This window comes from Oncorhynchus tshawytscha, linkage group LG26 (genome assembly GCF_018296145.1).
Source record: "Oncorhynchus tshawytscha isolate Ot180627B linkage group LG26, Otsh_v2.0, whole genome shotgun sequence".
Classification (NCBI taxonomy): domain Eukaryota; kingdom Metazoa; phylum Chordata; class Actinopteri; order Salmoniformes; family Salmonidae; genus Oncorhynchus; species Oncorhynchus tshawytscha.
The window spans coordinates 36,372,765-36,396,722 of NC_056454.1; the positions used below are offsets into that span (position 1 = coordinate 36,372,765).

The window sequence follows — 23,958 nt, forward strand, 5'->3', positions numbered from 1 at the left end:
GTCCGTGACTGGGCTGGATTTCTTCCTGTAGTCCGTGATTGACTGTAGACCCTGCCACATGCCTCTTGTGTCTGAGCCGTTGAATTGAGATTCTACTTTGTCTCTGTACTGACGCTTAGCTTGTTTGATAGCCTTGCGGAGGGAATAGCTGCACTGTTTGTATTCAGTCATGTTACCAGACACCTTGCCCTGATTAAAAGCAGTGGTTCGCGCTTTCAGTTTCACACGAATGCTGCCATCAATCCACGGTTTCTGGTTAGGGAATGTTTTAATCGTTGCTTTGGGAACGTCATCTTCAACGCACGTTCTAATGAACTCGCACACCGAATCAGCGTATTCGTCAATATCGTTATCTGACGCAATACGAAACATCTCCCAGTCCACGTGATGGAAGCAGTCTTGGAGTGTGGAGTCAGCTTGGTCGGACCAGCGTTGGACAGATCTCAGCGTGGGAGCCTCTTGTTTTAGTTTCTGTCTGTAGGCAGGGATCAACAAAATGGAGTCGTGGTCAGCTTTTCCGAAAGGGGGGCTGGGCAGGGCCTTATATGCGTCGCGGAAGTTAGAGTAACAATGATCCAAGGTCTTTCCACCCCTGGTTGCACAATCGATATGCTGATAAAATTTAGGGAGTCTTGTTTTCAGATTAGCCTTGTTAAAATCCCCAGCTACAATGAATGCAGCCTCCGGATATATGGTTTCCAGTTTGCAGAGAGTTAAATAAAGTTCGTTCAGAGCCATAGATGTGTCTGCTTGGGGGGGGATATATACGGCTGTGATTATAATCGAAGAGAATTCTCTTGGTAGATAATGCGGTCTACATTTGATTGTGAGGAATTCTAAATCAGGTGAACAGAAGGATTTGAGTTCCTGTATGTTTCTTTCATCACACCATGTCACGTTAGCCATAAGGCATACGCCCCCGCCACTCTTCTTACCAGAAAGATGTTTGTTTCTGACGGCGCGATGCGTGGAGAAACCCGCTGGCTGCACCGCCTCGGATAGCGTCTCTCCAGTGAGCCATGTTTCCGTGAAGCAAAGAACGTTACAGTCTCTGATGTCCCTCTGGAATGCTACCCTTGCTCGGATTTCATCAACCTTGTTGTCAAGAGACTGGACATTGGCAAGAAGAATGCTAGGGAGTGGTGCACGGTGTGCCCGTCTCCGGAGTCTGACCAGAAGACCGCCTTGTTTCCCTCTTTTTCGGAGTCGTTTTTTTGGGTCGCTGCATGGAATCCACTCCGTTGTCCTGTTTGTAAGGCAGAACACAGGATCCGCGTCGCGAAAAACATATTATTGGTCGTACTGATGGTGAGTTGACGCTGATCTTATATTCAGTAGTTCTTCTCGACTGTATGTAATGAAACCTAAGATGACCTGGGGTACTAATGTAAGAAATAACACGTAAAAAAACAAAAAACTGCATAGTTTCCTAGGAACGCGAAGCGAGGCGGCCATCTCTGTCGGCGCCGGAAGTACCAAGCTGCTTACCTATTGCAGATTCAGTCTTCCCAGCCTGGTGCAGGTCTACAATTTTGTTTCTGGTGTTCTTTGACAGCTCTTTGGTATTGGCCATAGTGGAGTTCGGAGTGTGACTGTTTGAGGTTGTGGACAGGTGTCTTTTATACGGATAACAAGTTCAAACAGGTGCCATTAATACAGATCTGCGCATGCTCTGTAACAAGTGGAGGACAGAGGAGCCTCTTAAAGAAGAAGTTACAGGTCTGTGAGAGCCAGAAATCTTGCTTGTTTGTAGGTGACCAAATATGGATGAACTCGGCATCTACAGCTAAATGGAGAGATAGAAGTCCAACAAATAAAAAAACTAATAAGTGCAACTATATTTATGAAGACAATCAATACACACTCTAGGATGATTGAAAATGGCTGTATAAATAACACTATAGAGGTCTGGACAAAGATCACCAAAATAAAATGCATCCAAACAGATCTGACCTACCGGTGAGGATTTGAATAGACGGAAACTTTAAGCCAACTATGATAGGTGATACATTTAAATCGTGGGCTGAAGAAGGACTGACCAGGTATCAGATGTTCACGGACAATGGGATAGACACATTTGAGAATATATATATATTTTTTAAATACAACCTCCAGAAATCTCAAGATGCTTTCTTACTAAAGCAGTGGGACCGAATGAAATGCTCAATTATGTACTGTACATCTTTTAATTAGAAATATAACAAGGTAAATGCCTAGAATGTGCTGGCGCACATACTGTATATAGAATCCCCAAAGAAGACACAAAAGATGAGAATATTATATCGGTAACCAATTGGGTAGACGAGCTGCAAATAGTAGTAACCCAAGAGGACTGGGAGGACATATCTAGAAACACGTCCAAGACAACCAACTTTCTACTCTTGAGGGAATACTCTGAAAATGCACTCAAGATTTTTCGGAACTCCTATAATACAATCAGGACAACTGTGACATCACATCAAGTTGCTGGGTAAATTGGGGAGAGTAGGGTTAACCACACCCACGTGCTATATTCCTGCCCAGTCCTCAATCATTTCTGGACCGAAGTATACAAAGTATTGGATGATACGTTTGAACGCTCACTTTCTCTAAATCCAGAACTTATACTGCTGTGAAGAACCCCTCATGCACGGGTCCTCCAATCTGATAATCACCTCTTCAGAATTCTGAGAATAACAGCACTTAAACAGATTACAATAAACTGTCTTAAACCGCTGGCACCACAGAGAAGCAATTGTAAAGAAACAATTCATGAAATGTATTAGTATGGAAATGATAACTCATAGAATAAAACACCAAATTACGATATTGGGAAAAAGAAGGAAAAAATGACAATATATTATGAAATATTTATAGGCCCTAACTGTCACGCACTGATCTGTTTCACCTGTCTTTGTGATTGTGTCCACCCACCTCTATTCTCCTTAATGGGAGCAATGATCAGTGCCAATGAATGTTTTACTTCCCTTCTGTCACATTTGTTCCAAACTGGCATTTCAGTCTGTTACTTTCCCATAAGACAAACTCAAAATGTTGTCGTTCCCTTTGTCAACCAAAACAAAGGGTCTCAAAAGGGGTTCTAAAAGACACCCATCATGGATGGCCACTAACGTATCTCCGAAAAGACAAACTAAAAGAATAACCCCCACCAATTTAGGATAGGGTGTAAAAAGAAAATGGAGCCAAACACCAAAACTCAGGCTTCTTTCAAACTAATGTGGTTGTCCGATGTGAGATGTGGCTTTCTCAACATCGCATCTCCAACTGATGCGCTGGTCCTGCGCAAGTGAAACACACACTGTCTAACGAGGTGACTCCAATCAGTGCTAATGTGCTAATGTGCTAACCAACCTCAAAATGGCTAGATAAACTGAAACCTGTAACAAGTCCGTGAGGGGAAATGGCTGAAGAACACTGAGAGAGCAGTATACTCGCTAGCTATTTTGGCCTTCTGCTTTAACAATATGAAAGTCAGGTGAGAGAGACTAATAAAGCAAAGGTACTATGACTGTTAACTTCTAATGAACAGACTTTCACAGTATCTCCTTTGAAAGGCAGATAGAGAGCCTGCATAGAAAGCTGAGGCAGCTCCACTGCGGCAAAGCACCAGTCACTCTGGGGGGTTCTGGGTGGGACCCCAGGGATCCTCCAGGGCTACAAAGACAGAACCAGACCTCTCCTCACTCTACCCCCAGCTTCTCTACCCCCTTTACCCAGGAGACCATACTGGCTTGGGTGAGACAGACCACACAGGCATCACTTCAATTTATCATCTTGTGAGGGAGAGCCAGGCAACCCCAGGAGACAATTAAGACCCAGATCTCAAACCCCACCGTGACTGGCTGCGATGCGACATAAAGAAGCACTACCATTTAGCACTGAATCTCATTAGGCTAAGGGAAGAGAGAGCTGGTGTCATCAGAACATCTAGCAAGGAGGTATAAATCAAACGTGTCTCGGAGGGGGAATGCGGCAAGGCGCTCGTACACCCGATCGAAATGAGGTGGACCTCTGATTGTGTCTTCAATTTGATCTTCTGCTTTTTTTGTCAACTACACAATGTCTGTGGATTGATCAGGCAAGCTAACAAATGCAAACAAACTTAAAACTCCATTAAGGCCATAATGAATTGCAGCTCCTGACAGGTCAATAGTGGGACATAATCTTCTAATGGACCAGTCTCAACCAGTATTCGTCTTCATCACTGTCTGACTATCTGAGGCTGGGCAATATATACAGATGTAAGATCTTAATTTGACCTGTATTGTCGCAGCAAAATAATCCTGCAATAACAGGATGTGGATGTAGGACACCCAAAACAGAGCAGAACAATGCATTGACATGCAACAGAACCCCCACCCCTGCAAAAATAACAAAGCTTTTAATCTATAACTCAACTGTGGGAGATCCAGGATCTAAGACAGGAGATGTGTGTGTATTCCCCAGCCATCACAGGGTCGTGGAGTGGGCATAATGCCCTACACGCTACATTTACCCAGCAACACCTTCCATGTGCATGCACACGCACGACTTTGACATGACACAACTTTAAAATTGGTAAAGTTAGATTTTTACATCAACAATAACCTTCAATTCATTGCATTTTCATATCTTATCAAAATGAAAAGAAACCAAAAAGTACATTTACTCTGTAAAATGTTCTTTCACATGATCTTTCTCAAAAACGTTTGTATATTGTCCCATACATTAATCTGTAGTCTTCATTTTTTGTTCCTAATAAAACATATTATCATTATTATTATTATTATTATATATTTGTTTTACATTTTGGCGACATCTCTACCGTTCTTCCACGACACACTTTTGTAGTTTTAGGGAACTATTTCATCTACATTATATATTTTCTACATTGATTACATGTTTATGACATAAGGAAAGGAGGGATAGATGTGACACAGACAGATGATATTTTTATGACATAAGATAAGGAGGGAGACATGACACTGACAGATGACAGATTACATGTTTATGAAATAAGGAAAGGAGGGATAGATGTGACACAGACAGATGACATGTTTATGACCTAAGGAAAGGAGGGAGACATGACACTGACAGATGACATGTTTATGACATAAGGAAAGAAGGGAGACATGACACTGACAGATGACAGATGACATGTTTATGACAAAAGGAAAGGAGGGAGAGACGTGACACTGACTTTTGCAGGACTGTCCGTCACTCTCCAGACTGAAGCCTGTCCGACATCGACAGGTCCTGGACTTGTAGCTACCGCTCAGCAGACAGATGTGGGAGCATCCCCCTTGCTTTCCATACGGGTCCGTCTCACACGCGTGACTCCTAACTAGAGGACAGGAGGAGTAGAAAAGTCTATTAGACTCATTAAACACAGCTCTAACACAATAATTTGACTGTACTTTATCAAATGATGGAGAATTCTCTCATATTCACACCACGTTGTCACGCCCTGACCGTAGATATCTCTGTTTTCTATTGATTTTGGTTAGGTCAGTGTGTGACTGGGGTAGGTTCTTCAGTGTTGTATGTCTAGGGTTTTGTATGTCTAGGGTGGTGGATGTCGAGGGTTGTAGTAGGTCTAGGGGTTTTTGAATTTCTATGTTGGCCTGATATGGTTCCCAATTAGGGACAGCTGTTTATAGTAGCCTCTGATTGGGGATCATATTTAGGCAGCCCTGTTTCCCACTATCTGGTGTGGGATCTTGTCTACAGTTAGGTGCCTGTGTGCACACTAGTAGCGTCACGTTTCGTTTGGTTGTTTGTTGTTTTGTTTTGTTTTGTTTCGGTGAGTTTCAGTTGATAAAAAATATGTGGAACTCTTTTCACGCTGCACCTTGGTCACATCATTTCGACGAACGTGACACACGTTTTTCAAATGTAGGCTACAGATACATTTGACACCAGCATGCATTGCAGTACCCTGACTGGATCAAGTCACAGTGAAGCAGACATCTCCATGAGCTTGTGCGTTACAAGTACTGTGCATACATGCACATGTTACAACTGGAGACCAAATATCCTTTACCTTTTGGCTGAGTGAGTCTGTGGTAAACCCGTATTGCTCCTCTGGAACTCCCTAGGCTGGTAAGTGTCCTGGGTTCTGTGGTGTTAAACCGATGAATCTTGAAGATTTCCATGATATTCCCATTGGAGGGGTCAGAATGAGTGGCATACAGGTAGTTCTCAAAGACAGCTAATCCATGGATGTAGGACACCTAAAACAGAGCAGAACAATGCATTGACATGCAACAGAACCCCCACCCCTGCAAAAATAACAAAGCTTTTAATCTATAACTCAACTGTGGGAGATCCAGGATCTAAGACAGGAGATGTGTGTGTATTCCCCAGCCATCACAGGGTCGTGGAGTGGGCATAATGCCCTACACGCTACATTTACCCAGCAACACCTTCCATGTGCATGCACACACGACCCCCCCTCCACGACCCCCCCACACACACACACAGGACAGGGTTGGGTGATCATTGTACACAGAAAGTATGCCTTAACCCACTCGGCCTCACCTCAACCCTGGGGCGGCAAAACATGTGGCAGGAGAAAAAACACAACCAGGAAACCAGTGAACCATCGTGTTCTTCAGAAACACACAGTTTGCTTGAATATTAATATCATTCAGTTTATTTCAAGGTTGTGTGATCTATAAACTACAAAGGTTTTTCATATTCTGTTCACAATCACTATACGTCCAGGGTTGACCTGCATATGGTTTCTTTTAATATGATGTTGAAACAGTTTGCTTCAAATATTTTGTCCAAGGCTGTGTGCTTTCTACACAGGTTATCATATAGCATTCACAATTACTATAGACCTATGACTGAACCTGCATATTGTATTGTATTTTTAGTTTTGTGTTAAATTAACCCTGTGGTGTTGGAGCTGAAATGTAAGTGGAATTTAAAAAATGGATTACGACGCAACACTACATCGTCTGCCAGTAGAAAAAGTCAAATCTGTCTTTCATTTGTCATGGAGACCATATGCAGAGCAACATCTCAGAGGTCTACTGAGGTCACTCATTTATGAACAGAAAGAGGCATCATTATGCTAAGAACACCTGCACACACAATGAGGTTTATTTCATATGCCCTGGCCTCCTTCTTTCCTTCCATCTCCATCGTAGCCTACAATATAAGTCTCCCTCGCATTACAGTAGGTTGTTTTCAAGGGGCATCCTTTTGAATAATATCATCCCCTAATTGTCCATCTCCAAAGTGTAGTACAGGGAGAATGACTAACCATTTGGGCTATTTGTAAGTGACCTTATCACAGCTTCTCAAGCTCATCCACACTGATTTATCACCATGCAGTGAAATCCATATTCAGGAGATATCAAACCTTAGGTGCATCCCTGGCACCCCATTCCCTAAATAGTGTACTAATGTTGACCAGAGGCTCTCATCAAAAGTAGTACACTATATAGGAAAGAGGGTGACATTTGGGATGTTAAAGCTCTACAGTGACTTGGGCAAGGTAGAATTCATTTTGTAGGTAGAAGAAAGGCATTTATTACTTCACCTGAAATGCCCCCTGAACTGCCCTCTGACCTGCCGTCGCAAGTATAGTTTTGGAAAGCTGTAGTTAACAGTCTGCAAGGAGGAAGATTTTATCATTCTTGTAATGTCTTTGTATGTGTATGTGATCCTTGCAAACATTTAACCCACAACTGTGGCATTGCTAGCGCCACACTCTTAACAACTGACCCACACACTGGACAAACACAGCTCAGATTGTTCCCTCTCAAAATTCATATAAATGTCCTCAGACTCATTTCCCTGCGTGGCGTGTAAACTGTAAACCCAAGAAGACAATCATCAGAAGCAGAGCTCAGCTTAGCCTCACGACGACAACACAATGAGGCTAGACACTCACTTGACTGCCCTGGATGACTGCATGCCTGTTTTTCCCATTGTAATCCACCACTTCAATGTAATCCAAGTAGGCGTCTGCCCAGTACACCAGCTTCTTGGCCAGGTCCAGGGCCACGGCTGTGGGTTGTACTGTCTTGTAATCCACCAGCCTGGTTCGGTTGGTGCCGTCCATGTTACAGCGCTCCACCTTGGCTACGTCTCCGTAGTCAGTGAAGAACAGCATCCTACGAGAAGATAATGTGTATAAAATAACGTGTAGAAATATGCCACTGAGTAAACTTAGAGCACAGTGAGTGAATACATAGTAGGTGTATGTGATCATGTAGGCATGTAGTTATTCATGCCTACATTGATAATGATTCAGAAATATCCACAACACTTTTTGAACACAATTACTGCACCTAAGTTAGAGCCAACTACCAAGGACAGTTCTAAATGAACTGGAGTGACTGTATAGAACCTACAGGTTTACAAATGGAAGGAGTTGACAATAAGAAAAAGGGACACGGTACTCAAAACAGATACAAGAAGAATCCTGACGAATCCCATTGCTAATGGTTTAATTGTAGGCATGGTATGAAAAGCAAGCAACCCCACTGAACCTTATCATTGTAAGTCTTATAAGCTGAACTATTCATTTCCTGATTTTACCTATACAGAAAATGGTGTGTCAGGGCCAGTATGGTTTTGTAGTTTTGTATGGCTGTCTAAAATTACCCCCCACGAGTACCCACTGTTAAGCTAGCAGTCTATAGCCAGCTCTTTCCAGGAATCACCTGTTCTACAGTACCTACATGGAAATGTCATCGCTTTAAACTGACCATTAAATGTACATTGCCAATTAACGAATAGAAGGATGTATTCACAAATCTGGTGAATAAAATATACATAAAGAGAGATACAACATAAGTTTCTTCTCCTTTACATTGATATGAATGCAGGAAGAGCTACCTTGATAATGGTTAGGTTTCTATCATGCGTTGCTAATGGTTAGGGTTGTAACATGCCTTGTTAAGGGTTAGGGTTCTAACATGCCTTGTTAATGGTTAGGGTTGTAAACATGCCTTGCTAATGGTTAAGATTGTAACATGTCTTGCTAATTTAAAAAAATTGTATTTAAACTTTATTTAACCAGGTAGACTAGTTGAGAGCAAGTTCTCATTTACAACTGCAAACTGGCCAAGATAAGGCCAAGCAGTTTGACACATACGACAACACAGAGTTACACATGGAATAAACAAACATACAGTCAATAACACAGAAGAAAAAAAAGTATAAATACAGTGTGTGCAAATGAGGTAAGTTAAGGAAGGTAAGGAAATAAAATAGGCTATAGTGGCGAGGAAATTACAATATAGCAATTAAACACTGGAGTGATAGATGTGCAGAAGATGAATGTGCAAGTAGAGATACTGGGGTGCAAAGGAGCAAAATAAATAAATAAATACAGTACGGGGATGAGGTAGTTGGATGGGCTATTTACAGATGGGCTATGTACAGGTGCAATGATCTGTGAGCTGCTCTGACAGCTGGTGCTTGAAGTTAGTGAGGGAGATAAGTCTTCAGCTTCAGCGATTTTTGTAGTTCGTTCCAGTCATTGGCAGCAGAGAACTGGAAGGAAAGTCAGCATAAGGAGGAATTGGCTTTGGGGGTGACCAGTGAAATATACTTGCTGGAGCGTGTGGGTGCTGCTATGGTGACCAGTGAGCTGAGATAAGACGGGGCTTTACCTAGCAAAGACTTGTAGATGAACTGTAGCCAGTGTGTTTGGCGACGAGTATGAAGCGAGGACCAGCCAACGAGAGCATACAGGTCGCAGTGGTGGGTAGTGTATGGGGCTTTGGTGACAAAATGGATGGCACTGTGAAAGACTGCATCCAGTTTGTTGAGTTGAGTGTTGGAGGCTATTTTGTAAATGACATCGCCGAAGTCGAGGATGGGTAGGATAGTCAGTTTTACACAGGTATATTTGTCAGCATGAGTGAAGGAGGCTTTGTTGTGAAATAGCGTTAATGGTTAGCCAGAGAGCCCACTTAATCTATACAAGTTAAGTCAAGGGAGAGATAGTGGTGATGTTTGAACCCAGATATACATGCTAGACTGAAAAATAGCTTCTGTCAGGGAGAATCAACTTCCTCAAACAGATGAGCCTCCACGTGGCAAAGCAATGATGGCTTTCCGGGATAATGATTGTTGCTGATGGAGTACAGATGACAAAATAAACAGTATAAAAATAATCATTGCCACGGTCATGACAGTCCATGAGACAGACCCTAAATTTGGGCCGACAATGTCTCATAGGGATTTTCTTGAAGGACTATGTCCTCAGAGTTGGAGAATGTGTGATATCAGTGCAGCAATCCTAGCTTTCTCTGTGTTATCAATCTTTCTTTCATCCCTCCATCCCATTTATTTTTCCCATAGGGATTTTACCCTATGACAAACAATGTCAGTATATAATAAGTTATTGCTCACATATACTCTTTAATTATACATCACTAGAAAGCTTAGATTGACAGCTATCCACTAGATACATTTTTGGACAGAACCTTTGACCCTTGACCTCTAGGGTGCATATCAGATTTACTTGTATAAATTGCTTAAAAAAGGAGCGATTTTGACATATTTTTGGGCACACTCTTACCACAATTCTGAGAATAATGTAGCATCTTGACATACACTATATATGCAAAAGTACATGGACCCCCCTTCAAATAAGCGGATTCAGCTATTTCAGCCACACCCATTGCTGCCATGTGTATAAAATAGAGCACACAGACATGAAATCTCCATAGACAAACATTGGCAGTAGAATGGCCTTACTGAAGAGCTCAGTGACTTTCAATGTGGCACCGTCATAGGATGCCAACTTTCCAACAAATCTACCCTGCTAGAGCTGCCCCGGTCAACTGTGCTGTTATTGTGAAGTGGAAATGTCTAATAGCAACAACAGCTCAGCCGCAAAGTGGTAGGCCACACAAACTGACAGGACGCAACAATCACTATCGAGTTCCAAACTGCCTCTGGAATCAACATCAGCACAAGAACTGTTCGTCCGGAACTTCATGAAATGGGTTTCCATGACCGAGGAGCCGCCGTCAAGCACATTATCACCATGCACAATGCCAAGTGTCAACTGGAGTGGTATGAAGCTCGTCGCCATTGGATTCTGGAGCAGTGAAAACACATCCTCTGGAGTGATGAATCACGCTTCACCATCAGGCAGTCCGATGGACAAATCTGGGTTTTGGCGGATGCCAGGAGAACGCTACCTGCGCCAATCCATGGTGCCAACTGTAAAAATCTGGTGGAGGAATAATGGTCTGGGGCTGCTTTTCATGGTTCGGGCTAGGCTCCTTTGTTACAGTGAAGGGAAATCTTAACGCTACAGCATGCAGTGACATTCTAGACGATTCTGTGCTTCCAACTTTGTGGCAACAGTTTGGGGAAGGCCCTTTCCTGTTTTCAGCATGACAATGCCACTGTGCACAAACCAAGGTCCATACAGAAATGGTTTGTTGAGATCGGTGTGGAAGAGCTTGACTGGCCTGCACAGAGCCTCGAACTTAACCCCATCGAACACCTTTGGGATGAATTGGAAAGCTGACTGCGAGCCAGGCCTAATCGCCATACATCAGTGCCCGACCTCACTAATGCTCTTGTCGCTGAATGGAAGTCCCCGAAGCAATGCTCCAAAATCTAGAGGATGATGGTCTTTAAACATCCTATCTGAAGTCTATTTTTCTTCTCCTTTGTAAATATATCTTGTTACCTTTTACAGTAGTTTTTTAGAACGTCTTTCAAAACGTTTTAGGTTCATACATCCTACAATAAATGACATTGGCATGCCTTTCCTTGGCCCTTTTTATACCGCTACACTTCCAATACATATAATGTATCTATAACTATATCTGCACAAGGACACATTTTGTCTAGACCATAGAACAGTTGGGAAAAACATCCAGGGCTCCTCTTTGTGCAGTTGTTCCTCAAAAGAGACAATCTGCACATCTCCACAAATCCTTTCTTCCATAAAAATACAGTGAATGTGATACATTCTCTCTGTTAAATACTACTTTCTTTTAAAAAAATAATTGAAAACATAATGAGGTGACATTTGGGTTGTACCATGACCTCCATCAAACAGACAATGACTACCAGCACATTATACACATATCTCAAGGTATTGTTGCTTTTGTATTTTTGTGTCCATTAGATTAAATAACCATGAAAGATGGTGTAGATATAGGAACTGAAAAGAGAAGCTGAATCTGCATTAATTTTGTGATTTCAGTGACATAATTCAATTGAAAAGATAACAGTGCGACTACTCTCCACATCTCCAAATCCAAGTGTTTCTATCCAATCATCCAATTCCTCACCCCCTCAATCCTAACTTGGAGACCTACCCTAACCAGAAACCATGGAAGGATCGCAGCATTCGTGCAAAACTGAAAGCGCGTCCCCCGCATTTAACCATGGAAAGAGGTCTGGAACTATGGCTGAATATAAACAGTGTAGTTATTCCATCCTCAAGGCAATTAAACAAGTGAAATGCCAGTAGAGGGACAAGATGGAGTCGCAATTAAATGGCTCAGACACGTGGAGTATGGGGCAGGGTCTACAGGATATCACGGGCACAAAAAAAAAAACAGCCATGTCCCGGACATAGACGTCACGCTTCCAGACAAACTAAACACCTTCTTCGCCCACTTTGAGGATAATACAGTGAAACCGTCGCAGCTCGCTAACAAAGACTGTGTCCCCCCTATCATTCTCCGTGGTTGATGTGAGTAAAACATTTAAACTTGTTAACCCTCACAAGGCTGCTGGCCAGGATGGCATCCCTAGAGTGCATCCTCAGAGCATGCGCAGACCAGCTGGCTGGTGTGTTTACGGACATATTTAATCGTTCCCTATCCCGGTCTGTTGTCCCCACATGCTTCAAGATGGCTACCATGGTTCCTGTACCCAAGAAGGCAAATATAACTGAACAAAATGACTATCGCCCCGTAGCACTCACTTCTGTCATCATAAAGTGCTTTGAGAGACCAGTCAAGGATCATATCACCTCCACCTTACCGGCCACCCTAGACCCACTTCAGTTGGCATACCGGTATAACAGGTCCACATTTGACGCAATCGGAATCACAATTCATACTGCCCTATCCAATTTGGACAAAAATAATACCTATATAAGAATGCTGTTCATTGACTACAGCTAAGCATTCAACACCATAGTATCCTCCAAGCTCATCATCAAGCTGGACGCCATGGGTCTCAACCCCGCCCTGTGCAACTGGGTCCTGGACTTTCTGACGGGCCGCCCCCGGTGGTGAAGGTAGGAAACAACATCTCCACTTCGCTGACCCTCAACACTGGGGCCCCACAAGGGTGTGTGCTCAGCTCTCTCCTGTACTCCCTGTTCACCCACGACTGCGTGGGCATGCACGCCTCCAACTCAACCATCAAGTTTGCAGACGACATAACAGTAGTGGGCTTGATCACCAACAACGACGAGACAGCCTACAGGGAGGAGGTGAGGGCACTAGAAGTGTAGTGTCAGGAAAACAACCTCTCACTCAACGTCAACGAAACAAAGGAGATGATTGTGGACCTCAGGAAACACCAGAGGGAGCACCCCCCCCTATCCACATCGAAGGGACAGCAGTGGAGAAGGTGGACATTTTTTAAATTCCTGGGCGTACACATCACCGACAAACATATCATTCACCCACACAGACAGTGTGGCGAAGAAGGCACAACAGCACCTCTTCAACCTCAGAGGGCGGAAGAAATTTGGCTTGTCACCCAAAACCCTGAAAAACTTTTACAGATACACAATCGAGAGCATCCTGTCGGGCTGTATCACCGCCTCGTATGGCAACTGCACTGCCCTCAACTGCAAGGCACTGTAGAAGGTGGTGCGATCTGCACAATGTATCACCGGGGGCAAGATCATCAAGGACCACAACCCGAGCCACTTCCTGTTCACACCTATCATCCAGAAGGTGCATAAAAAGTTTGGACCGAGAGAGTGCATCAAAGCTAGGACCGAAAGATTGAAAAACAGATTCTATCTCAAGGCCATCAGACTGCTAAATAGCAATCACTAACTCAGAGAGGCTGCTGCCTACATTGAGACCCAATCACTGGACACTTTAATAAATGGATCACTAGACACTTTAAACAATGCACTCTAAATAATGCCACTTTAAATAATGTCACTTTAATAATGATTACATATCTTACATTATCCATATCACATGTATATACTGTATTTTATACCATTTACTGCACCTTGCCTATGCCGCTCGGCCATCGCTCATCCATATATTTATATGTACATATTCTCATTCACCCCTTTAGATTTGTGTGCATTAGGTAGTTGTTGGGGAATTGTTGGATTACTAGTTAAATATTACTGCACTGTCGTAAATAGAAGCACAAGCATTTCACTACACTCACATTAACATCTGCTAACCATGTGTATGATACAAATACAATTAGATTTGTTTTGATTTGAGGCCTGCACTGCAGAGAACCTACAACATCATACGCTGAGAGAGCTCACTAGGTTTCATATTGTCGAGGATTTATTTATCAACGGGTTTAGAGACTCTAGGCCTGACTAAACTAATAAACATTGTTGTTACTTTAGTTTTTGCTTTTAGCCTAATCAAAATCCATTCTCCCATCAAAATATAAATGATGGAAAAATATGCCCCCTCAGTCAACAGTATTTGTTTGGGAAGTAAGAGTGTAACTATAACTACCACAGGCAAGATGAAACAAAGTTCATTCTCATTTCAATTCCTTTTCAAAGATAATTTTAACAGTGGGAAGAATAGACCATACCATATCCATCAAAGCTTTCCAGAGCCAAAAAGTAAAAGAATAACATTCCTTTTCATGAAAGAGAAAGAAAAAATCTAAACAACAGCAAAATAAAATATAGGGTGGTGTCAGAACATATTCCCTTAACATTGCTCCTCATGCTATGCTGCTATCACCAACCTCCCCAATTTCTTTTTGTTTTCACTCCATTGCCCCAGGCTCTCTCTCTCACTAGAAACAGCTGTAGCTATGTCTCACCAATTAGAGGAAGACGAGACCAGAAAAACGCTTCCTCCTGATAACCAATCTAGCTGGCAGAATTCATGCCCAACTCCCTGTTCCCGGAGGGACCTGCACATGCACTCTCCTCCTACACCATTATCCCTCAAAACACACACCACGTCACATCATGCACGCACGTGTGTGTGTGTGTGTGTGTGTGTGTATATGTGTGTAAGTGACTAACTTTTCCACAACTAATGTTTTTCCATGTAAAGTAAAAAGGCATGTTTGTCCTGGGAGTAATTTCATTCTATTTTCATGAAGTTAAAAGGGAATGTTTGTCATTCTCCATGCAAACACAGTCACAGCAACACCCTGCATAGATTCACAGTGAATTATAAGAGACAAGCCGCATTGCTTTTAGCAAAACAACACAGAGACATTTCATAGGAAGGAAGTGTTTTGGGGAATTAGGTGGGGAATTCATTGCGAGGATGTGAGAAACCAATCTAAAATCCTTGTATCAATAAAAATGTTCACTTCACAGGAATCATTTTGCTGTGCAGAGTAGACGCTGCATTATTTAGAGATACGGGAGTTATATTGAGAACCAGAAGCATGCATCTGAAGTTATGTTGAATAATCTGGATGCTGAGGTTTAGCTGAGGAAAAGTACTGTAAAGAGTTTCAAAATTGGGCTTACAATTTATCCTACCATTTCTACTGATCTGCATGCCAGTTATATGTGCATTTTCGTGGAACAGATTGATTTCAATATTAATGTTTTTGTTTGTCAAAATCCTTGTCAAGTGGTTAATCATAAAAATTTGAAGTTAAATGATACAAATCTAAATGTTAAAATATAAATATGGCAAGAGCACCAGCCTCTGCAATATGGAAACATTGATTCACTGTGTGGTCCATTGACAGCTAAAGAAATGAGAGCATAGAACTCAGAGATAGCCTGATGCAGCAGTAGGCCTATAACGTTCATCGTCACCTAAGTAAAATGCATAAGCCGACAAATAAAAATAGTCGAAAATATCATGACAAAAATTCTGGTTCTTTCAATCACATTAATTTCTCTATGCCGCCTGTCTGCCTCCCTTTCTATCAGTCTTGAAGTATTGCTAGTGAAGTTCAACATTGTATCAAATCATCACTGGGTCCAGCCAGAAGCTGTCATTAGTGAACTTTAAACATTGTATCAACTAGCCTATTCTGGGTTCTCAGAGTTTCCTGTGCCAGTGAGCTTGGGACAGACAGCTGTTTTTTTCCCACTAGATATATGGGATTATCAGATCATGATATTTTGCTCTTTCACACCGAGGCTTGGTGATTATCGAGGCCGGGAGTGTTGGAAATATTTTTCAAATACTGAGGAACTTTCAGTCGCTAACTTTCAAAATGAAATGACTTTCCCCTTGTTCCTCAATGGCAGTGTATGATATAATTTTCTAGCTCTTTTATCCCATAATGACAAGATGCTCATGTCTCCGCCCTAACAATGGGAGCCTTTGTCCCAAAGGCGGGAAGGTAGGCGACAAGTTTAGGTTTGCATATTATTCCCATAGAAATGCATTGGGTTTATTCTAGACAGATTTGCGAAAGTGAGCCCTCTCTCCTCGCCTCTTCCTCTCTGCTGAAACTATATCACTGTAGAAAGAATCCGAGCGAGCAAAACAGTGCCCCTCTATATGTAGCCCATGTATCTGATGCTGTATGACATGCCATACTCTTTTGGTCCAGACAGCATGAGATACATGGTCTACACATACTGAGACAGAGGAGCGCTGTTTCAGATGTTTTAAGTGAGATTGACATGCGTCTCGGTCTAATAAATTATCAATATTTCAATAAATTATCAATATTTCAATATTTTATTTGGACAGGCAAGGAGGTACGGTAATGCGGGCCAGGCCCCCTAAGGCCCGGCCATTTTTCCGGGCATGGGTTAGTATATAACTGCCAAATAACACACATTGAGAAGAGAAGTTCCAATGTTCTCATTCTGGTGTTGTTTGCACTGTAAATGGCCTTTGCTCCACCAAGAGCCGTAGTGCTAAGATACAGCATCTCTCAGCGAAAGGCTTCTCATTACACAGCTGTTCTGAATTCATGTCTACTGACTGTCCTTGTACCCTCATGAAAATAATGGGGCTGACTCTCTCTCTCTCTGTTGAGCTCCTGGGTTCCATCTCCCTGGGAATCTTACAACAGAACAGAAACCCTTTTAGCTGCTGATGACTAAATAAATAACAAATAATATAATCAGATCTCCATAACACCCCCCCTTTCCACAACCCCCCCTTTCCTCCTCCGTTTGAAGCACTGTTTTCAGACAGCCATTTTGTCTCCCCCACAGTGGTTTGGGTACATGTGGTGGTGACATAACCAAAAATGTTCAAACAGAGAGGGTCCTGCAGGGGAGTTGTATACAGGGGGATGTGAGGGGGAATCAGTAAATACTGATGAAACCTGGTGACAGTGGGAGCTGTCTGGAGCACTGGCTCCCCAGCATTTACACAGCAAGACATGCTCCGAAAGGAAAGCAATATCTGCATTGCGTAAGGTCAGGCAATCATGCATATTGTTATATGGTATGGTGGGCACAAGGTTTTAAAGACTTAACATTCTGAGAAAGGCTTTATTCAATCAACTGAAGATACTGTACTGTTTTTCTGGAATGGTTTTTCAGAAGTGGCAGTTTTGAAGTGTTTACTACCCCCATCTGTGATGTGCTACCATGGAAAACACATTTCTGGAAGCGCTATTCGGAAAACCACTCTGCACACTTGTTTGAATACCAGCTAATTGGTTTGTCAAGTTAAATGGACACAAAAAAATGCATATCATGGGTACGTGACAAGATCTGTGACAATAGATGGAGCCAATGGACTTGAGGGATACTAAAGGTTACACTTGTAATTGCCAGTCAAAGTAAACATACAAAGAAAACTTACCCCATAAGAGGATCCACAGCGATTCCTTTAGGATTGGTCAGATCTAAATCTATGATGGTGATGCAGGTGTCCCCAACATGGCTGCAAACAAATATCTTGTCGCTTACATGGTCCACAAAGTAGAAGTTTCCAGTGAGCCAATCAATGGTCATGTGTTCTACATCTATGGATGAAAACAAAGTCATTAAATTCTTTCCACCAAAACTTTCTTTGATTAAGGACATATCGTGAGGATAGACCTGCTGATCTTCCATTATGTTAGATAACATTTTATTATGGACATTCATGTCATTTATTAAAGGTAAAGACACATAACTGAATGCAAAGTAAGGAAGGAATCTAACATTGATGGTATACTGAGAGTGAACAGATTGAATGATTGAATTAACAGGATAGACTAGCACTACAATGACCCTGAAGAAGAGAGTGACCATGGGAAGTGCATTGGGTAGGCATTTCCTACATTGTGAAAGTAAGTGGGGAAAAAAACTGAATTGAAAATATGGAGATATACAAGCCTAAGTGCTGTGGGTGCATGTGGTTGCTTGAAGGGGGAGGAAAATGGACATTGAGAAGAGCGAGACATAGAGAGAGGAAGAAGGAGAGAAAGAGAGAGACCGGGAGCGTTTTAAGGCTTTCTGAAGGGGCATGACTGAGTGTGCAAAAAAAATCAATAGTTGCCAATCATTGTAAATTGGAGAATATCTTTGACCACTTGACACACTGCAAGACATACTTTGTAAACTTTGTACTGTTTTGATATCCATTTCCATTGTAAATCCATTCAGATTCTTCATTTTAGCACAGCGTAGCCGTCTGAGGGAGTCTGAGGAAAGAAGCCAACACACTTCCTTTTCCTGGTAATTGTAATCCAATGAAAGGTATCCATTTTCATCCAACAGTTTCAAGGTCTGTAGATTAGATCCATTTAATCGTGTGGTTGCTATGCAATCTGACCTTCCAATCAGTAGAGCTGGAGGAGAGTCGCCAGGGTCTGGAACACAAGAAAAAGGACATTTGGAAAAATTGGGGAAAAACAACATGGTGGAAATCCTTCACAAATAATATAAAATGTCTGTATCAACCCAGGAGGACTAAGAAGATATTAAACACAATGTGGATTTTCTTCTAGACATTTCTGTAATTTAGAACTAAACAGAAAAAACTCCAGAAGGAACATCAAAGTTACATCAAAACTACATCAGATTCAATAAAACAACTATTGCAATTACAATTTTCAATACAGCTGTTATCTCCTCCTCTACCCAATACACCCCTATTTCCATTATTGTCGTAGATGAGCTGGGAAAGCATATCTAAATAAAAGTCATTTACCAGCTGTTTTCTCTATACATGAGCAAACTAACTTCGTTTTCCAATGAAAAGCGGAGGAAGATGAACAAAACATTTTGTTCCACAGTCCAAGCTCCTTCCCCAGCTTTGTGTCAGAAGGGGGATTTAGCCCAGTGATAGGCTAACACAACCCACTTCTGAGGCCTAACTGACAGTGTTTGTCCCCCCCCTACCCCCCCTCCCCACGAGCTCTCCTCTGAATGTGTGAATACACTGAATGCTCGGCTATGATGCTGACCTGTTGCACCCTATAACCACACAGATTATTTGACCCTGCTGGTCATCTATGTACATTTGAATGTCTTGAAGAACGATCTGTCCTTAATGACAATGTACCTTTATAATCTCCAGCTGGCACAGCCAGTATAGGACTGGCCACAGTTCAGAGCCTGGTTCCTCTCTAGGTTTCTTCCTAGGTTCCTGCCTTTCTAGGGATTTTGTCCTAGCCACTGTGCTTCTACATCTGCATTGCTTGTTCTTTGGGGTCTTAGGCTGGGTTTCTGCACTTTGTGACAACTGCTGATGTAAAAGGGGCATTATAAACACATTTTGATTAATTGATTGCCACTGATCCCCCACACAAGTTCAAGTCAGAGCTGGCTCTCCTAATATGGGCAATAAATTAGTGTGTCCACTGTGAAAAGCACTTTTCTTTACCCTGATCCCTCTAAGTCAACCTTTAGGAGCTAGATAATATACCCTGGGATACTACTACAGCATGGATGGGGCTTTGGTTCTCTCATACGAGCACATTTTTGCGTCCCAAATGGCACTCTATTCTCTTTGTAGTGTAATCCATTACATTTGACCAGAGCTCATAGGGAAATAGGGTGCCATTTTGGGCACAATCAAGCTCTCTGATAGAGACATTGTTGTCTTGAATGCAAAACTGTAGCTGTCATTCAACTCTACATATCTCTACTGTACCAAAATGGTCAAACAATTACCCTATATATATATATATATATATATATATACACATATTTTTTTTTTTTACCTTTATTTAACTAGGCAAGTCAGTTAAGAATTTTTTTTTATTTTCAATGACGGCCTAGGAACAGTGGGATAACTGCCTTGTTCAGGGAAAGAACGACTTGTCAGCTCGGGGATTCAATCTTGCAACCTTTCAGTTACTAGTCCAATGCTCTAAACACTAGGCTACCTGCCTATCTACCTTCCACATCATTTCTAGAATTTCATTGAATTTGTCTGATAAATATTAGATTTTAAAAGAGGCAAAAATATGTTTTTAACTCATGAAATGTCAATTCAAGGTAAATGTCACAAAGTGTTGGACTATGCACTTTTTGGAACATGCAAGGTGAAAGCGCTATACATATCCCGAAAGAAAGTAATTATCTCACTCAAATACATTTTAATAGAAAGTTAGCAAAAATAGATACGATTTTGCTACCATGAAAAGGCAAATACCTGCCTATTTGTGGAAAAATCACCCTGATTAACTCTAGTCATATCACAGTTTACCTATTTGCTGATGGTTTTGCCTACACCTAGTGACCTGCTTTGTTATATGAACAAAAAACACTCAAATCTATTAGGAATGGCAAACCAGAAAAAAATAAAAGGCCCTATTTATACTGTATAACGAATAGGAATTCGGAGGGCAGAAATGATTAAATATTAAAGCATTAGACCTCTCATCAGTCATGCAAAAGTTATACTTAAATCTGAAATGGTTCTCTAGTAAATTACTAAGAATGTCTCACCCCATGTTCAAGAATGGCCTTTTTCCCTTCATTCAGATTACAACTGCTCACTTTCAGTTACATTAAAATGAAACAATCTCCAAAATATCATTATTTTTTAAACAATCCTTACAAAGTTCAACAGTGAAGGGATGATGGCCATCTAGGCAGAGTTCTTCTGTCCAGTGTCTGTGTTCTTTTGCACATCTTAATCTTTTCTTTTTATTGGCCAGTCTGATATATGGATTTTTCTTTGCAACTCTGCCTAGAAGGCCAGCATCCCGGAGTGTCCTCTTCACTGTTTACGTTGAGACTGGTGTGTTGCGGGTACTATTTAATGAAGCTGTTAGATAAAGGACTTGTGAGGCATCTGTTTCTCAAACTAGACACTCTGTGACGTAGAAGTCCGTCACTGGCCGCGGGCAGCATTTGGTTCTTTAACGCACACACATATTCATCACTCCTCCCTGCGCCATTATACCATAAGTTAACAATGTGGGTCGACACACAATTTAACTTCTGTCTTGGCGCATGCATTTCACACTTGTCAATGTTCATATTTGAGAGATACAATAATTATTATACTTATCAATGTTGTGGATGAGCGCATTGTTTGTTTGTTCTGTTCCTCTCTCTCCATCTCTGTAGCTTCTGGGTATGCTGGAAAAGGACCCGAGCTAAGGGAATTGGGTTGGCTTTATAGTGCCTGTCCCAAATGGCTCATTAATGCATATGGGCATACTGAAAGATATTGTCAGTAATGATGTAATGTTGTAAATGTTATGTTGTGATATTGTTTAAAACTGTGTTGCAATGTATATCCTTTAGTATGTTTAGTTCATGGAAAATGTAGGTTTGTATTGTTAATTGATTAATTAATTAGGGTTAATTGTTCTGAGGGGAGGGGCTAGCCCTACAAAAGGAGCCTCTCTCCAGTCTCTAAGGGGGATTTTTTGGATTGAGCTGTGGATGGGGCAGCATTGTTGTTAAGCTGTCCCATAAGGTAGACGTTGATGGCAGTACTGTTATTTTCTGTTCCGGAATCACTTGTAAATAAACACCTTTGCACAGAAGAACTTTTGCGGTTCCGCCATCTTTTTATTTTTATAGAGGTTAGGTTATCCAGTTTAGCCATCTGGCCTACTCTACGTGACATATGGTGGCAGTGTTGGGATGGCGTACCGCAAATCAGTGAATTCCAACAAGAGAGGTAAAGGAATGCGTACAGGATTGCGTTCTCAGCAACAGCATCAACTGTCAGAAAAGGTACCTGAAGTTGAACCGGGGTGGAATACCATGGAATCGTCTGGTGAAGAAGAGGTCAAGTATGAGAAACTAGGAGCCCGACCGCGGGACCAAAGACAACCAGAACTGGGTGAGCTGCTGACTGAAGGAGCAGTTGGGGGACCAGAACCACACCCAACCATGGTAACCCTTTTTCAGCAACTTTTCACCTGCCTTGAGAGGAGGGACGAAGACCTCAAGCAGGAGTTACGTGGCCTACGCCAATCTATCCTCACAGCTCCCCACCAGGCGGAACTCGTCAGTGAGAGCCCAAGATTGGGTCTTCCAACACCAGGACGACAAAGGCTCGATGCAGCAGGGACTTCAACTCCACAGCAGGCACCCCAAGCAGTAATGAGGCCAGCACCAGGAGACCAGTCCAGCAGTGTTAACGTCCATCTTCCAGCATTCCTGAGGAAGGAGCCAAAGATGTCCTCATACCAGCAGGGGGAGGACATTGAAAACTACCTGCTGAGGTTTGAGCGCATGGCGCGTGGCAGTGGCCTGAGGTAGAGTGGGCCTGCAGGCTTGTCCCATTGCTCACGGGCAAGGCCTTAGAGGCTTACACAGCAATGGATGAGGGGCTGGCTAATGTCTACAAGGGCTTGAAGGAAGCGCTGCTGGTGAAGTTTGACATCTCACCGGAAACCTACCGTCAACGCTTCAGAGCTGCATCAACGCCATCGGGTGAGTCGCCGACAGAGACGTACCACCGCCTCAAGGGTCTCTACCGACGATGGGTTCGACCGGGGGGAGAAGACACAGGACGAAATCGGGGAGGTCATCATCCTCGAGCAACTTCTACAAGTTCTACCACACGACATTCGAACCTGGGTCCGAGAGCACGAGCCCAAGGACGGGCTTATGGCGGCCAAGCTTGCACTGCAGTATCTTAATGCACGTAAAGGGGGCCCACCACAACCTGCAGCACCCGCTCCAAGGAGTCTCAGAGACACAAGGGACATCAGAAACGCCAGAGATGGTGGAGGTAACTCTGGGGGTTATGTGTCTGGGAGGGAGGTAAGGGATCATGCAGTTCGCTCTGATGGGAGGGGTCTGACCTGTTTTTACTGCCGGCAGCAGGGGCACAAAGCTTCAATGTGTCCGCTACGTAAATCCAAGCTCTCAGGTTACTGTTATGTACCCAGAGAGGGGGATGGTGTTCAGAATAGACAGACTCGGGAAGGGTCATGCTTGGTACCTGTAAAAGTGAATGGTAAAAGTCTTACTGCAATGATTGACACCGGCAGTTCCCTGTCATTGATCAGAAAAGGTAATGTACCTGTTAATGACATTGATTATGGTCATCAGACACTGATCCAATGTGTCCATGGTGACCAGTCACAGCAGCCCACAGCTGAGCTCACAGTTGAGATTCAGGGTCAGAAATACCTCCTCAAAGTTGGGGTAATGGAGAAGCTACCTTTTGAGATGATTTTGGGGAGGGATGTGCCTGTACTCTCTGATCTGTTGGGAAGTGTGGGGGTCAGCTATATGAGCAGTCAGTTTGCCAGTCTGATGTTCAGATGGCATGTTCAGTTGTCACTCGTGCCCAGGCCAAAGCTGGTTTACAACCTCTGCCTGACTTGTGTGATAGTCTGTGCGAGGGGGGAACCAAAGGGCCCAGAAAGTCATGCCGCCAGCGGCGTCTTGAGAAGTATGTGGGAACCCCTGTACCTGTTGCTGATGTGTCTGGGTTAGAGGTGCAA

The 23,958-nt window shown here is 42.7% G+C and overlaps 1 protein-coding gene across 1 annotated transcript in view; it reads right to left on the reverse strand.

Annotated features, from left to right (window-relative positions):
* The window catches only part of LOC112224856 (low-density lipoprotein receptor-related protein 1B), a 365,574-nt gene that overhangs the window by 249,507 nt on the left and 92,109 nt on the right, over nucleotides 1-23,958 (reverse strand). Inside the window, 5 exon segments of the mRNA XM_042306367.1 lie at nucleotides 5,180-5,323; nucleotides 6,023-6,212; nucleotides 7,886-8,108; nucleotides 17,907-18,069; nucleotides 18,427-18,900. Of these exon segments, the coding sequence (XP_042162301.1) occupies nucleotides 5,180-5,323; nucleotides 6,023-6,212; nucleotides 7,886-8,108; nucleotides 17,907-18,069; nucleotides 18,427-18,900 (1,194 nt within the window).